At 34.4% G+C, this 18,681-nt stretch overlaps 1 protein-coding gene across 1 annotated transcript in view; it reads right to left on the bottom strand.

Annotated features, from left to right (window-relative positions):
* FBXO11 (F-box protein 11) overlaps nt 1–18,681 on the bottom strand; it is an 86,029-nt gene that overhangs the window by 63,474 nt on the left and 3,874 nt on the right. Inside the window, exons 3-4 of the mRNA XM_069833667.1 lie at nt 10,141–10,294; nt 5,169–5,749 (exon numbers count right to left, since the gene is read on the bottom strand). Coding sequence (XP_069689768.1) covers nt 5,169–5,749; nt 10,141–10,294 — 735 coding nt within the window. The remainder of the gene's footprint in view (nt 1–5,168; nt 5,750–10,140; nt 10,295–18,681) is intronic.

Genomic DNA, 18,681 nt, shown 5'->3' on the forward strand with positions numbered 1-18,681 from the left:
ATATACTGCACACAAACATTTATGGATGTTCACCACACTTTCGTTTTCGAGAATCAAAAGTTCATATACTGCTCACTGTTTGCAACAGGAGTCCGCACAGATGCCATTTTAACAGTTCACTATAGCTCTGTCATCTGTCGGAATGACTTGCAACTCAGTACTTGCATGGAGAAACATCAAATTTTAATCCCTCAAAAACACACTTTTCTGTCTTTTTTAATAGCTGAGGAAATAAAATATGAGGCATTACTTTTTGAACAATCCTCGTATAAATAGCAAAATTTGTTTGTTCCTATGGAATGGTAAAACGAAAAGAGGAATGTTCCACCAACTCCTGCTCCTTTTGAATGTGATACAAGGATCCAGCTGTATAAATTTGTAAATGACTCCTTATGTTGGTAACTTGCCTCAATTGTTTCTATAGTCAGAGTCTTCAAAACTAGTTTATTCATCTTTTTCAGATTTTTTAACTTGTCTTTGAGAGGCAATTAATGGTATTAATGAGTTGTATTTCATTAATAAATTTTCTTTCTTTTGAGGAAACTTGAGTCTTTTTTTTAATTTTTGTACTAACTTTATAAAAATTTTTTTGTGCTTTTAATCTATCCACAGTTTGGCTATTATCTGTTTCCCATATATGACTATCTAATTAATTTCTCATGCTGTATTAGTGCTTGTTCTTTCAATTCCTCAATTATATTACGAGTGTTCATAAGAATTTGCTTAGCAATGATTGGAGTTGATTTTACTACGCCACTAATTAATCTTAGGGCTTGAAATAAACTGATTTTATTGAGAATTTTTTAGTAATGTGATCAATACTTCTCCAAAATATTGAATATAATTGGTTTGACATACATTTTTTATGTTGTATTAAGAGTTCTATTGCGCATCCCCACTTTTTTCTTCTTTTTCCCTGGTGAAGAATTAACAGTAAATTTTACTGACAGACAATGCATAGCCATGACTTCTATGTTAATTTCAATAACATCAGTACATTTAAGTCTAATGTTATTGCAGTAAAAATATTAGGCCTAAATAATAAATAAAGAGTGAGTGAAGAAAGAATGATGCTGAAACTGATCAGGAAAAGAAAAAGGAATTGGTTGGGTCACTGGCTGAGAAGAAACTGCCTGCTGAAGAATGCACTGGAAAGAACAGTGAATGGGAAGAAAGTTAGGGGTAGAAGAAGATATCAGATGACAGACAACATTAAGATATGTACTGTATATGGATCATATCCGGAGACTAAAAGGAAGGAGGAAAATAGGAAAGATTGGAGAAAGCTTGGTTTGCAGTGAAAGACCTGCCCTTTGGCAGAAAACAAAGAATAAATGAATAATAAATTTAATAATGGCCTAGTCTCTTTATAAAGTATGTTTAAGGATTTCAAGTCAGAAATTTCTTATAAATTCAACCAGGACAGGAATCATATACAGATATGTAGACAAAAGGATAAACAGTCAAGTAAATAGGTCTAGATTTGCTGATAGGTATCGGTACTAAACATCTGTTCCTTTAAAACTTAACTGGACAATTTTTCAATATTCTGAGGATATTTGTTCGATGTCCCATTACAAGTTTCTCAAACAGTCAATTATAACTACTGTGCCTAGCAAATGTCTAGACTACAGTCTTATATGTTACATGTAATAATAGCCCTATTACAATTATACTAGCATGTATAGTAGGACTATTATTTTGAAATTTCATATTACAGCCCTACTGTTTGCATTTTTGTTATGTGGAAAGATCTTGAAATCACACTGTCAGTTTTACAAATTACTTACTTACTTACAAATGGCTTTTAAGGAACCCGAAGGTTCATTGCCACCCTCACATAAGCCCGCCATCGGTCCCTATCCTGTGCAAGATTAATCCAGTCTCTATCATCATACCCCACCTCCCTCAAATCCATTTTAATATTATCTTCCCATCTACGTCTTGGCCTCCCTAAAGGTCTTTTTCCCTCCGGTCTCCCAACTAACACTCTATATGCATTTCTTGATTCGCCCATACGTGCTATATGCCCTGCCCATCTCAAACGACTGGATTTAATGTTAGTAATTAAGTCAGGTGAAGAATACAATGCATGCAGTTCTGCGTTGTGTAACTTTCTCCATTCTCCTGTAACTTCAACCCTCTTAGTCCCAAATATTTTCCTAAGCACCTTATTCTCAAACACCCTTAACCTATGTTCCTCTTTCAGAGTGAAAGTCCAAGTTTCACAACCATACAGAAGAACCGGTAATATAACTGTTTTATAAATTCTAACTTTCAGATTTTTTGACAGCAAACTACATGATAAAAGCTTCTCAACCGAATAATAACATGCATTTCCCATATTTATTCTGCGTTTAATTTCCTCCCGAGTGTCATTTATATTTGTTACTGTTGCTCCAAGATATTTGAATTTTTCCACCCCTTCGAAGGATAAATCTCCTATTTTTATATTTCCATTTCGTACAATATTCTGGTCACGAGACATAATCATATACTTTGTCTTTTTGGGATTTACTTCCAAACCGATCGCTTTACTTGCTTCAAGTAAAATTTCCGTGTTTTCCCTAATTGTTTGTGGATTTTCTCCTAACATATTCACGTCATCTGCATAGACAAGAAGCTGATGTAACCCGTTCAATTCCAAACCCTGCCTGTTATCCTGAACTTTCCTAATGGCATATTCTAAAGCGAAGTTAAAAAGTACAGGTGATAGTGCATCTCCCTGCTTTAGCCCGCAGTGAATTGGAAAAGCATCAGATAGAAACTGACCTATACGGACTATGCTGTATGTTTCACTGAGACACATTTTAATTAATCGAACTAGTTTCTTGGGAATACCAAATTCAATAAGAATATCATATAATACTTCCCTCTTAACCGAGTCATATGACTTTTTGAAATCTATGAATAACTGATGTCTTGTATCCTTATACTCCCATTTTTTCTCCATTATCTGTCGAATACAAAAAATCTGATCAACCGCACTGATGATCCCCAATAATTTCATCTACGTACGGAGCTAATCTTCTCAAAAGAATATTGGACAAAATTTTGTACGACGTCAACAAAAGTAATATTCCTCGAAAGTTACCACAGTTGGTTTTGTCCCCTTCTTAAAAATAGGTACAATTATGGACTCCTTCCATTGTTCTGGTACAATTTCCTTTTCCCAAATAGCAAGTACAAGTTTATAAATTTCGCTATATAATGCACTTCCACCCTCTTGTATTAATTCTGCTGGAATTTGATCGATACCTGGAGACTTGTACTTTTTCAGATTTTCTATCGCAATTTCGACTTCTGAAAGCGTGGGTTCGGGTATAAATGGCTCAGCAGTTTGTATTTCAATTTCGTCCCGATCATTTCTATTTGGCCTATGTACATTTAGTAGTTGCGCAAAATAGTTTTTCCATCTGTTGCAAAATAGTTTTTCCATCTGTTTAGGACTGATGGAGAGTCTGCAAGCAAGTCACCATTCTCATCCTTGACTGATATCCGTTCTTAAATTCCTTTATACCCTTATATAAATCTCGAATGTTTTTATTCTTACTATTTGTTTCTACCTCATTCAGTTTTTCCTTCAAGTAACCTCTCTTTTTATTCCTAAGTGTACGACTTGCTTCCCGTCTTTCATTGAAATAATTATCTCTCTTCTCCTCAACTGGATCCTGTAAGAATTTCAATTTTGCCCATTTCCTTCTTTCTACTACCATGCAACAATCTTCATCAAACCACGGTTTCTTTTTCTTAGTTTCATAATAACCTATGCTCTGCTCAGCTGCAATTTTGATACTATCTCTGATATTTTCCCACACGCTGTTAACATCTAATTCTTTCTCAACTTCGTCAGAACTTTCTAAAGTGGCAAACCTATTCGAAATTTCGACCTGATAATTTTGCTTAGTTTCCTCGTCCTTTAATTTCAAAATATTGAATTTAGTAATATTAACTTGTTGCTCTATTCGCTTGGCTACTGATAGTCTTTCTCTTAATTCTCCAATTACCAAATAATGGTCAGAATTACAGTCTGCACCCCTGAAGTTCGAATGTCTACTATACTAGTATGTCTCCGTTTAACTATCAAGATGTGATCTATTTGGTTGTGTGTCAATCCATCTGGAGAAGTCCAAGTATATTTATGTATATCCTTATGGGGGAATGTTGTACTTTTGACAATTAAATTTTTCGATGTGGCAAAGTTGACTAATCTAACTCCATTGTCACTACTAATTACGTGTAGGCTCTTTTTTCCAATAGTTGGTCTAAAAATATCCTCCCGTCCTACTTTAGCATTTACAAATTACTATAAGTAAAAATATTGAAGTGATCAACACAACAAGGAAGTATAGCACAACGAATAAATAATATCTCGCTTCCTCTCAAGCAAAGAAAGAAGCCAATATCAACAAAAATTCAATGTCTGTTACGAATATTTTATACACTATCATGACAATAATGAAATAAAATAAGACTAACACAAAATGAAGCTTAGCCTAATTGCCATGAAAAGGGAAAAATGAACATCTACTTCTATATTAAGAGAATCGGAAAAGAAAATGTTCACGTATTTCTAATTTTACTTACATTGGATAATTTTGCTACTTTTAAAAAATATGTAGAAACGATTGTTTTTCCTTCCAAATAAGAGTTAGTAAACAGTTACGTAAAAAATTATGTTTTGAAAACATTTAATCCAATCACCTTGTTTGATGGGCTGTGGTGGCACAAGATTCAAAACATCAAAATATCTTAAGACATCATAATCAGCACCTAAGTACATACTTTCAGCATAGCCTCTGATAAATTCTGCATAAAAATCTTCCACTGTTATTTTTATAATTTTTTCACAGGATATTGCAAATTCATCCTCAAGTTGGACATTAAATCTGAATGGAGTTAAAACAATTTTAATAAGAATTCATTGGGTTAATGAAGTTCGACTTAGTATGAAGAAGGGAATTTTACAAAGTTATTTCTTTCATATTGTTATATGTAAGAACTATTAATTCATTTCAACTCTTTATAGAAAAATTACAAGTTATACCAGGCATAAGACTAAAAAGAATGATGGAAAACGATCCTCAAGTTTATAATGTGTTGTTTCTATGTAAAATCTGTACACAAGATGCACTATAAATTTCAAGATTACCACTCAGGACACTCACCAACTGATGTACTACGAATGATGCAGTGATCTATCGTCGGACTACAGTTCTCACCAACTTCCAGGCAGTAATGCTTGTGATGTGGAACTGTCGATGTCACATCTGGAGAAAATTTGAGAGTTAGATGACCTGCATATGCCTGCTTGGCACCCTCCACAAACATAACTGTTGATTCAGACTCCCTTTCCAGAATGACAGATTCTGCGACATTGCCTGGGGCAGCACCAATTAACGCAACATCCGAGTCTATTACAAGAAATTCCCCTCGGTATGTACCGGCATGCAAAAACACCAGAGCACCATGTCCATCGCTTCCTTCACTGCCTCCAGAGCTCGTTGTTCCACGCTCATCTGCGTAATCAAGAGCTCCCTGCACTGTGTTGAAGTAAGAAATGTTGCGGCCTTGAAATGTGAGGTCCTGGTAACCTGGCCGAACATGAACACCTCGATATAATTGATGAAAACTTTCCTTCCAAGGATTGGCATGATCTGAATCCTCTGGAGACATGAATTCAAAGCGACAAGGTGCTGGATTGAAAAGGGGCAAGTCGTACTCGTAGACATGTTGATATAAGTTCTTCCTGCAATACAAAGAACAGTATATGACAAATGCTGCATATCATAGAGAACTTCTTTAAATAAAGATTACAGTACACACTGCAATTTATTTGTATCACACATATCATCCAGGTTAAAATCAGAAAAGATACTGCTTGTTTACAACAGAAGCACTAACATGTGTTTTAATGAAGTTCTCCCTCCTATAAGCTTACATACTACACTTTATACAAATCTTAGGTCTTTTAAGACTGATCCTCCTCCTACATTTATATTGTTAGAAAACATTCCTCAATCATTTCAGTAGTTGATCTATGTATTTTCAACCTACAGTTTATAATTGTATAGTTTGTATGAAATTGTCTTCTAGTCCATTGCTACAGGAACCAAACCAGTTATTCCAATATATTAGGTTTGTTCCAACAAGCAATTCAGAACACGTTCCGAACTTCTTTCAACGCATGCGCCAGTTGTGTACAGTCTCACAACTAGTTCGAGATTTTATGTTGTTGGAACATTTCTTGAACTGTCCTTTCACGGCTTTCAGAGTTCCTTCTGATATTAAAATTATATTAATCTTCCGAACTTAATTCATCCCAAAATATATTACTATCTCCTTCCAAATCACTCATGATGGACTTTTTTTTTTTAATTTTAACCTACTTAGTCTAGAAGCATTTTAACCATAACTCCATATTAAACCATCTGCACATGTCTCAACAGTTCAGAATTCCCATTTCTGCTCTTAATCGAGAACCAATTTCACTCATTCCAAACGAGATCTAAAGCACAATGGAGCAGGTAACTGGGAGTTCAGTCTTGTTCGAACACATAATGAACTACTGCACATGAGCAGGCAGTTCAGAATTAATTCTGAACCTTGCTGGAACAAACCTATTTTTATTCTCATCTACCCACAATTCATTCATTCATAGTTTTCTGTTCAAATGCAGGTCTTTCACTGCAAACCTAGTATTCTCCAATCTTTCCTCTTTCTGCCTTTCTCTTAAGACTTCTTCTCACCCACAATACTATCCACTTTTAGTTTTCCTAACTTTTGTATTAGTTTTATAATTGAATGAAGTGTATCTTGCAAGAGATTTCAAATAAAGAATTTCATCTCTGGCCCTTCAATGCTTTTTATTTGTCTAGGAAATATTCAAGTTCCTAGACCATGTAATAACAGTACCAGAAATACTAAGGACTACAATAGTGTTACTGAATCTTAAAATATTTCCCTATCTTCTTTTCTATAATGAGGAGAGATCTTAAGATGTTTGTAAGTTATTGTCTACATTGTTGCATGATTATATGGGAGATGGCATCCCAAACACAGAAATCATAGATGTTGTGAATTTTAATGTAATGTTATAGTAATGCATCTGTATTCCAGTTCTAATTTCATGATTTGTTTTACCAGCAGAAGTGCAAGCAAATATCATGCATTGATATGAGCAGAACGGAATAAGCAAGCGGAGAGGAATGAGGTGGAGCAACAGAATCAACCTGATACCGTACAAAGAGATGATGATGTTGATAAAGCATTCATCAAAATTTCTGATCCATAAAGTAAGAACTAGTTGTGAACTGAAATAACTCAAAAATCTTCTCAGTCTCAGGCTGAGGATTAACCTTCTGAATACACCTAATTAAAAATACAGTACATTCCAAATGATTCACTATGAGCCTATGCAGCAGTAGGTGAGGTCTGCTCGTGTTAAACTCGAATCCATTATATGGGAGCAAAAATGACTTCACGTGCTTCCAGATTTGTCTCTCTGTGCAGAATACATTGACCTTGATGTTGCCACGTAACAGTTGTCAGGAAAACTTATTCCAGATGAGACCCTTGTGGACAATTATCTGTATACACGTGTGTGGCTGTGGAACAGTGTATAAGATTAGTGATAATATAATTTATAAATGACACCAGAAAAGGTTACACTCCAGCAGAGAATTTCTACGGTGGATACTTACGTGAAAAAAGTGATTGTGGGAAAGTGACGTGTTCCTGTTCTGTATAGAACCACAATGTCATTAAGAAGTTTAGGAAATTGGGTTCAGTATTAAATAAAAGGACAAATAAGAAATGCTATGTTCTTACAAAGAAAAAACTCGATGAAACAGTAAGAAAGATTAGAACATACAATACAGAAATCTGCCAATTTTCACAAGAAACAGGCATCTCTTAAACCTCAGCATTTAGGGCCACTACAATTCTTAACCCGGGAGTGGTCAGTAGGAAAAATTAACATTGTTGGTCACACGTGAGGGATTCTCACACATTACGTTTTTGTGAGCCTTTTTTAAAACAATGTTCAAATCTGTAATAAGTAATTATTGCTATTGTGTTTGTGACTGTTGTATTTATTTATAATGAAGCGCATATGAACAGGCTAGCATAAAAAAAGGCAAGAAAATGTGTCAATAGAATTAACAGTAATAAACTATGCAATTACAAGACAGGCAATAATTGTAACCAATAACAATAACAATAATCAATAACAACCAAGAATTGAAGGTAATGCAAATTAACACAAAAAAAAGTATGCAATAATTTCTACACAACCCTGTAACTAACTTTCACTTGTCTTATACAGCATTCAAGAAATACAAAATAAGAAAATACGGAAATAGAAAAAATAGTGATACCGAGATACAATAATGACACTAAATTGTAACAAATAGCAATAAATTAGGCCCACAGAAATAAGAATTAAAGGTTAACGCAAAGAATGAAATGCAATAATTTTCACATGTTTCATAAACATGAAATAAGGATATGTGGAAATAGAAAAAAATTGTGAAACCTAGTTAAGTACTGAAAATGAAGTGTAATCAATAGCAATAAAGTAGAGATACAACAAGAAACGAAGGAAATGCAAATTAATATAAACAAAGAACAAAATACAATAATTTCCACATGATTCATACAGCATTAAAAAACATAAAATAAGAAAATGTGGAAATAGAAAAAATTGTGATATGCAGTTACAATACTGGCAATAAAGTGTAATCAATAACAATAACGTACATCTATATAACAAGAATTTAAGGTAAAGCAAATTAACATAAACAAAGAACAGTCTCTGGTTTTCTTTTCTCTCCAGTGTCATCATGTGTTCGGCTGCAAGAATGAACTATGTCAACTATATATGTTCCCTTTGGCTGCTTTCAGCATAAATTTCCAAATTTTCTGCATAAAATGTGCGGGGATTTTTATGCCATATTTTGCTTGTTTATTCTCAATATATACGCGAAATTTACACCTGCCACGAAAACCTTCCAGCATTTCGTCCACCATTGCATATTCCCCAATCTGATAGCTTCATTCACAATGACAGACTAAATCTTAGAATATTTTCATATGGCAGTCTGTGTCTGTCATTTATGTTAGTTATCAAGCCTCAGAGCACGAAGCAGAAGATAAATCTTTTCATACATGTTATAGCTCTGAAGAACTATGTGGTAGTTCTGTCACTGTGAACTGAACAACTGTATCTACAATAATGGTAGTTTACAAAGAATGATGCTCGTAACAGACATTCTGGGAATTGGTAGAAAAACCCAAGCCTTATACTTAGTGATGATAGTAAATGAACTGTTAACAAGTGATATACTCTTGAGTTGTGTTAACTTTAGTAATTGGATTATGCAAAATGTTGTCAATGATATAGTGAATCCAGAACTACCAGCAGGCTCATAGTGAATCATGGAATGCCCTGTATATGTTGTTGTTAACTAATACTGAGCTCTTGGCAATAAAGCCATTAACACCCAGTGGGTTTAGAGAAAGAACCAGACATCAGTGAAGATGATTCTGATCCATTTCTTCATAAGACTACACAATGGACAAAGTGATGAAGAAATAATTCCAATTTTGTTCAAGTTGCATATACTTATAAAACTCATCACATAAAATTCACTTAGTGAACATAATTACCATTCCTGTTGTTAATTCAACACAAATTTAATACATTCAGGAAGTAACTCAAGTTATTAATCTCAAATAATTATAGTGAGATCCTATATGTTTAGCAGTAACAGCTAAATATGTATTATCAAAAGTAATTTTAAAAATATTAGTATAAGCGCATGCGCGCGCACACACACAAATATAGTGGGAACTTTGGAATGTTCTTGCAAAGTTTATATCAGTGGTGTTCATAGGCTTAAGGTGTTCATATTTTGAGTTTCCTATTTATTTTTTTCGTTTTTATGCTGTAGTATTGTTCGTAATTGAAATGTTTTCTTTTATGAATATGGTTGGTGAAGTTGATAGTTGTTAATATTTAGTAACACAATTTTATGTTATTAAATTAAAGACATTTTTGTGTCACCTTTTACCCAAGCAGCAACCATTATGTAACAAGCACCAAAATTATTTATAGTGATACATCATAATAACACTTACCATAATTCGGTGTCATTGGCAATTGCTTGGAAGCGCTTACAAACTTGGCTTACTCTACATAAATCCAATTCCAATAAATAACTGAAAATTGTTAGAAGAACTTCATCTGGCAACTCGTATTGCAAATAGTGAGCTGCAGAAGTGGCACAACAAGCTGCAACAAAAGCAATTAGATAGACAAGAGCTCATAAATTACTTATCACAAAGCCATTCCATGAAACATGAGACTCAAGCAGCATTTTTTAAATGTCACAGATACCTTACGTGTAATAATATCAAATTAAAGTTAACACTATAATTATTATTAGGCCTATTATTATTATTATTATTATTATTATTTTTTTTTTTTTTTTGACAATGGTTTTATTTAATTCTTGCTTGGCAGAGACCAATTGTATTCTTTTCTCTGTATACTCAATTTTTGGAGTATCTTATTGTGCTTTTAGGAATTTTGTTTGAAACTTTAAAAAGCACTAAGATGGACAAAATGCACACTTGATTACTCTGCATCCTGAAGTTCAACTATTTGCAGGCCATCTGACTTTCTTTTCATCCTGTTTTATATGTAGTATTGTTTAGAAGCAAAAAAAGATCATTTTAAGATTTTGTCCCAAGTCCAAGTTAATTCTGTGGTAATGCGTTTGCCTCCAGACTAACCAGCCCAGGTTCGATTCCTGGCAGGGTCAAAGATTTTCGTTTAAAATTTCTACCTTGGTACTAGGAGAGGTGACAGTGTACAACTTCTAATCATTAGATTGTGCACAAATATGCCTCGTTAAATCCCAAATCTATCTCCAGTGCATATGAAAAGAAGGTATATTATTACGTATGTCACTGTTGCTAGTGATTCGTTCATTGGACGGGGACATTAAGCCTGTCTGGCTTGTTGGTACTACTCAACAGGAGTAGGCTATGTGTCATCACTGAGTTTCCCCTTCTCCCTTCCTCGTCTTCATCATCACCTCACCCATTCCCTACACTCACCCTAGTAAATGACATTACTCTCCACAAATACACATCATGCACAGCATGGTCCAGTGAAGTGGTGTGCCACTTGAAAATGGGTCACAATCCTGCCATCTATCCACAATATGCGGAACCTGAATCACGAGTGAAGTGGATAGGCATGCGCACACATGCAAACACACACAAATTTTGTCCCAACAGTAATATAGAAAACCAAAACACTCTTAACATTCATTAAGAATTAATTTCTAGTTCTCTATGTTCTCTATTGTTAAAAACAAACATTATATCTCAACTTGTTTAAGGTTATTGTTAATGCTATGTTTACAATTTCATTATATTTATTTTAGAGGAGTTCAGTTTCTCGAGTGGCTTAGTACCTATTGCAACTGGGAGATAACAGTCATGTCTGAGAAAAGAAAAAGAAAGGAATGCCAAAATAAAAGAACAATAGAAAAACAAACTTAAAAAGATTACCCCAGAAAGCAACAAATTTAAGAAAGAAATAAACTGTGAGGGAGAGAAAGAAAATGTATACAAGTTGATTCAGAACTTCTGCAACAAACTCTGGAGATTAACAGATCTCGCAATTAGAATTATTTTTCGTGAAACAACTCATGTTCTCCTATGCCTAATGTAGGAGCTGTGCGACAATGAAAAAAAGACAGGTTTTAGTGACATTTATGAAATGAATTATTCATTTACGTCTTCAAGTACCCATGCGGACAGGTTACAAGTGTCCTGTCATTTGCTGCCCCATTTGAATGGAGTGCTCTTCAGCACAAGCTTCCGCTGCTAATGGAGGATGTACCCTTCACAATGTGAAGTGATTCAACATAACGTCCCAACACACTTCAACCTGGTTGTACGAGCACATCTGAACAACAGCTACGGGGAGCAATGGATAGGGAGAGCCGGACCTGTTGCGTGGCCTGCGTGATCACCCGACTTCACGCCCTTAACCTTGTTTTTTTTCTTTTGGGACATGTGAAGTAAGACACCACTCGAATTGACACCAGAGAGGAACAGACTATTTGAGTATTAGCAGCTTTTGATTACATTCGACACAGCCCAATAACCACTGGTACGACAGTGTAATGAATGTTATCAGGTTCAGGATAGATACTATGAAAACCTGTAACTTGTCAGCAAACATACTTGAAAAATAATTCATTTAATAATTTGTTAATGTCACTAAAGCCTGTCTTTGTTTCAATGTCACTTAGCTCTTAAACGAGGCATTGGCAAACATGGGTTGTTTTACGAAAAATGATCCTCATTGCGAGATCTATCGATCCCCAGAGTTTGTTGCAGAGGTCCTGAATCACACTATATATAGGGGAAAAAAAAAATAAAGGAAAGACTTTGCTTCAACAGAATAATAGGTACTAACTCTCCCAGTATGCCTGAAGTATACGGATGTCCTGTCATCAATCATTAGATAAAACACTTAAAAAAGTGGAGCTTTGCCTGAGAGTGAGAGCACTTGCAAAAGATGCTGTGAAGAAGAAACTACTGTTGCAAACGGTGCTGTTTAAGAAAAGAACCACAGTAACAAATTTAAAAGAAGTTGATGACAAAATTATTAATTTCTAACAGAGAGATGACATCAGTCGATAAAAACCTGGAAAATGGAAAACATCATGTTTGTTCTGTCACGGATTCTCATATTGGTATGAGAACACAACAACAGAAATGCATTCCTCTTGCCTATCAAAGAGTAAGTATATTGAAGAAAATCCTACAGTTACCATAAAAAAGTGAAAATTCTTTTCCCTCAGCCTAAAAATGTTATTTCATATTTAAACATGCCTCACAATGTCTGTGTCTGCAGATATCATGCTAATACAGAGTTTCTGCTTTCAAGTATTTCTGTAGCATTGCTATGTAAAACAAATATTCCAAAAAAAATCTAAAGAAGTAAATTTGTTAATGCTGTAACACGTGAGGATTCATTACACAAGCCTGTGATGATTTTGCGGCATGGAATATTTTACATCTTAATGGTCAAATTGGTGTTCTGATTTCGAAAATAATAACAGCTTTTGCATATCACGTACAGATTTTGCATAATTCTGTATTTAACACATAACTGAAAGTTTGCCATTCTAGTATTACAATCTCTCCATATCCGACTTACAGCATGATTGATTAAAATGTGTATAGGCCTACATGCTAAATCATTTGACATCATGTCTAATCTCTGTCTATCTCTGTTTACAGATTTTATATTTTTTAATTGAGAATAGGTTCTTCCTGCAACCCTATCTCATATCTGTTTCCAGCACTAGGGATCCCATATCCCAAGCAATAAAGATACAGCAGAGGCAATAAAAAGGGATTTTCTAATATAACAACAGGAACCTATCTCACAAATTCTCAGTACATTTTAAACCTCTTCTCAGCATGTATGTTTTAAATGTGTATTGTGTTGTGAATTTTATGTATGGAAAACATGGCAAGTTCGAGTGGAATATCTAGAACAGGATGTGTGAACAATCTGAACAGTTTTTGTTATGTATGTGGATGTTATGTGATAAAGCAGCAAAAAAGAAACATTACCGCATTTATCAAGAGTTTGTATCTGGCCTATTTTAAAATTAAATTAGGAGATCAAGACAAGAATTTCGCTCCACATATTGTGTGTAAAATATGTGTAGAAAATCTAAGACATTGGCAAAAACGGAGTTCGTTCATCTATGCCCTTTGGTGTTCCTATGGTATGGTGTGAGCAACAAAATCGTTATGATGACTGTTACTTTTGTCTGTGTAAAATATCTGGATTCAATAAGGAAAACAAAATGACACTATATACCCAAACTTGCCATCAGCAATGAGACCTGTGCCACATGGACCTGGGTTCCAATTCCATCACCACGTACGGTATTCCCAAAGAGTAGTATTAGTATTTCATACACTTCGAGTGCAGAAGATGATTTAAATTTGTCCCCAAAAGTAGAAAATGACAATCCATATCCTTTGAGTCAGACAAAATTAAATGATTTGGTACGTGATTTGGGTCTTACCAAAGAAAAGAGTGAACTTTTAGGTTCAAGGCTGAAAGAGAACAATTTTTTAGGACCTAGAACAACTTTCTATCGGTACAGACATCGTGAAGAAGAGTTCAAAAAATATTTTGTAAATGAAGGGGAACTAGTGTATTGTTGTGATATTCCTAACTTGAATGGTCGTCTAGAAACAGCTTATGAATCAAAAGATTGGGGTCTATTTACTGACTCAAGCAAGAGAAGTCTGAAAGGTGTTCTATTACACTATGGAAATATTTTTTTCTTCAGTTCCAATAGCTCACCCTGCATCCCTTAAAGAAACATATCACAATTTGCATATTGGTACAGAAAAAAATTAAATTGGGTGTAAAGAACACAAATGGTACATATGCTGTGATCTTAAAGTGTGTAGTATTTTATTGGGGCAACAAACAGGGTACACCATATTCCCATACTCTTTGTGTGAATGGGACTCTAGAGTCAGAAAAAGACACTGGGCTCTTACTGATTAGCTGAAAAGAAAACATTTAGTGCCAGGGACAAAAACTGTTACAAATCACCCACTAATTGACTCACAAAATGTTTTGCTACCCCCTTTGCATATCAAATTAGGGATAATGAAGTTATTTGTTAAAGCTTTGGACAAAAGTGGTCCTTGTTCCCAATATCTTATTATAAAATTTCCAATGTTATCTGAGTCAAAAGTGAAAGAAGGCATTTTTGACAGTCCACAGATTCACCAACTCATTAAGGATGTTCATTTTAAAAATATCATGACTGACTTAGAGCTTTCCTCTAAGGTTAGAGCTTCAGGCATGGCACTCATTCAAGGATGTTATAAACAAGTTTTGTGGAATGTTAAAGATGAACAATATGAGCATATTGTGAAACCATGTCGAAAAGTTAAAGGCACTTGGATCCACTGTGAGCCTGAAGTTATGTTTTCTGAATTCGCATCTTGAATACTTCCTGGAAAACTTGGTTGCACTAAGTGAAGAGCAGGGAGAGCGATTCCACCAAAACATAAAGGAGATGGAAACGAGGTACCAGGGTTGATAGGATGTCTCCATGATGGCTGACTACTGTTGGTGTTTAATAAGAGATAACCCTCGTCAGGACCTCAAACACAAATCAACTCAGCATTCGTTTTCAACAAAGCGGAGGAGAAAATAATTTTCATAAGTTATGTTTGGAATTTCGTAGTTCAGTTTAACCTGTTGTATCTTTAGAATTGAGATTTTATCATGGTTTGCATGGTTTCACGCATTTTAAATTGCACTTAAGAATTAGAAATTGCTCAAATATAAAATATTTATTTTCTGCATACGAAAAAATGGAAAGCAGATTTAAATTCAGCATATCAAAATTAGATTTACAGATCTGTTTAACTCCGTGCCGCAAAACAAAATTTTAATTCGCAAGCCTGTGTTATTAATGTGAACATTGTGATATCAGTGTATCTGAAACAATTTTTTAAGACTGTGATTTGGATCACATAGCAACTTTACATTAGTGTAAAATGAGTAGGCCTAACACAGGTTATCTCACTGTCACTGAAAAATCGGCAACTGTGAGACAGGTGGTTCAGAAGTTCTCAAGCAATTTTCTTACCTTAAGAAACATGTTTTTAAAAAAATGCTCAAGGTTCATACTTTGAGAGCAGTAACTACTTCAATGTCCATCAGATTAATTTGACGTTATAGTCGAGGTGTCGCACAAAACGAGGTCGCTATAACCAAGTTCATCGGTTAGTCAAGATAAGATCCAGACTACACATTGGTCCCATGACCAGCTTACTACATTTAATGCTTACTACATTTTAGCTGCAAAAGGGTATCTGTCGGAAACAGGTGGGAGAGCCAATAATCCTTCCCATTGAAGGCCTTAAGGAACCAACCTGGACAAGTACCTAATGTCCCATCCCTACCTTCCCGTGGTGCAGCTGTTAGTAAGCATATTTTACGAGCTGAACTAAAGGGAGGGGCTACTCATCAATTAGCACTGGTCAGCTTGATGAGTTAATGAATGAATTTGGTATAATTTTCCTCTATTCAATACCTAATTCCCTCTTTACCCTTTCCTATCCAGTCCTCTGACTGAACCTGAACTCTTACTTTCTTTGACCTCGACGGCATTAGAGCATTCGAGGCCTAGGGGTTCATTTCACTTTCCTTCCTCCTCTTTCTACTTTTCTGTTCCTAGTGCTGACCTGCTATGGCACTAAAATCGTCCTCCAGTGGCTTAAGGAGGGAAAGCTGGTGATCAACAAGATCTCCCAGCTAGGTCCAATGGACCCGTCGACCAACAGCAGGTGTGGTCCTCCAGACATTCTGGGGGTTGTGTGTGAATGAAGTAGCCACCAAAATGTTAAAATATGGTGTTCACTTAAATCGGCTACAACTTGCCATTTTCATATCACAAAATCTGTGCTTCAGTGGCTGACCATGATAATATCTTTGAAAAATATTGGAGTGCAAGAGGTCAAATGACTTTATTGTCAAACGCCTGGCATTAGAAAACAGCAACAACATTTAATGCAGTTGCTTGGCTCCAAAATGATATTAATAAAAAATTCTGCTGTTGTAAGTTATGAGTTGCAGGATGGAAAAATAGCAGTTTGGATATTTCTGCATGTGATTCTTTCATCATTAAAAAATATGTTTTCCATTTCAGAAAGATAAGATTTTTTTTCAGATAGAGCAGCAGCTCAATTTAAAAATTAATTTATCCTAACCAACTTATTGTTTTTGAGGAAGATTTTAATAGGTATGTCAGTAGAGTGGAATTTCTTTGCCTCAAGTCATGGAAAAGGTACTGTTCAGTGTCATCATCATCATCATCCTTCACGAATTAGGCCTCTGTAGACCTGTTTCGGCCCCATCTAGCAGTCTTCTTAAAGGTCTTCCTGGTCGACGATGTCCTCTAGGTTTATATTGCATCATAATTTTTGGGATTCTTGAACCTATCTTAGGGAAAATTACATTACTTTCAAGCCTCAAACTGTTGAGTGTGTGAATGGAAAAGTTAAGCATAACATCTGGTTGGCAGTTAAAAGCAGAAAATGTACAATCAATTCCCTTGAAAGTTTTGTTGTACACAGTAAGTGGTTAGAGGTATAGAACTGATAATAGTATTAAGGGATACTATAAATGCTTGCAAGAAAGGCTTTGAAAAAATTAGAACAGTTTACTCATTTATACAGGTTACATTCCATTCAATAAAGGAAGGAAAAAGGATGCCTGGGTGATGGCCAAATCTGTGGCTCAAATTCAAATGAAAGAATTATAATATTGTCATTATACAATGAAGATGCGGGGTAATAGGTCAAAATCATCTCTGGAGACATAAAACCTTGAAACTATGTAGATACTTGTTTATATTGATACCAAGTAAGAAAGAACCAAATTTATTATGCTCTTGTATTAGAAAAACAGGGACAGAATATCATCTAAAATATATGCATCAAAATAAGAAACTGTGGATCAATCATTTGATCCTAAGTATACAATATTCAGAGTAGTCAATCTGTCTGACATTGCAAATAAGAGAAGATAGTTTCATTTTAAACAAGTGCTATTATAAATTGTGGCTATTTCTTGTATTTGTCAAAATTTGTAATTCTGGAAGCAAATTTTTAATTCATATTATGTAAGCTTACTAACTTTACCTCATGTAAATTATTGTGTAGAATTCCCTAAAAAATAAATACATAAAAGATATAAATTCCTTGCAATTTCTTAAGATTATCCCAACTGTAAGATAATTAAGACTCTAAATTTCAAAATTAAGAAAGTAAAATAAATGTTTTGATCACTGAAGTGTAATATTCAATAGGAATTCTATACTAATAATAAATCTGTAGCCGAAATTTTTCTGGTAATTTTCGATTTTCCAAAAATAATTGGTCCTAACATATATAATTAACCACCCTGAAACCGAAAATCGCTTTTTTGACATTTTTGTTTGTCTGTCTGTCTGTCTGTATGTTTGTTACCTTTTCATGCGATAATGGCTGAACGGATTTCGATGAAAATTGGAATATAAATTAAGTTCGTTGTAACTTAGATTTTAGGCTATATGGCATTCAAAATACATTATTTAAAAGGGCGGTTATAAGGGGGCCTGAATTAAATAAATCGAAATATCTCGCTTATTATTGATTTTTGTGAAAAATGTTACATAACAAAAGTTTCTTTAAAAATAATTTGCGATAAGTTTTATTCCTTGCAAAAATTTTGATAGGACTGATATTTAATGAGATAAATGAGTTTTAAAATTAAAATAACTGCCATCTAAGGCCGTGTAATGAATTAAAAAACAAATGACTTCGTCTATAAGAGGCCTTGGACAGCAACAATCGAAAGCTATGAAAGATAGCCTACAGAGAATGTTTCTGTGTTTGTATGAAGTAATATCGGAAGCTAAATTAACCGATTTGTATAATTAATTATTATTTCACCATTGGAAAGTGTAGTTTCTCTAGATGGACATAATGCTATAATGTTATTACAGTAACTTCTGATATAATATAATATAATATAATATAATATAATAATAATATATAATA

This window comes from Periplaneta americana, chromosome 8 (genome assembly GCF_040183065.1).
Source record: "Periplaneta americana isolate PAMFEO1 chromosome 8, P.americana_PAMFEO1_priV1, whole genome shotgun sequence".
NCBI classification, from domain to species: domain Eukaryota; kingdom Metazoa; phylum Arthropoda; class Insecta; order Blattodea; family Blattidae; genus Periplaneta; species Periplaneta americana.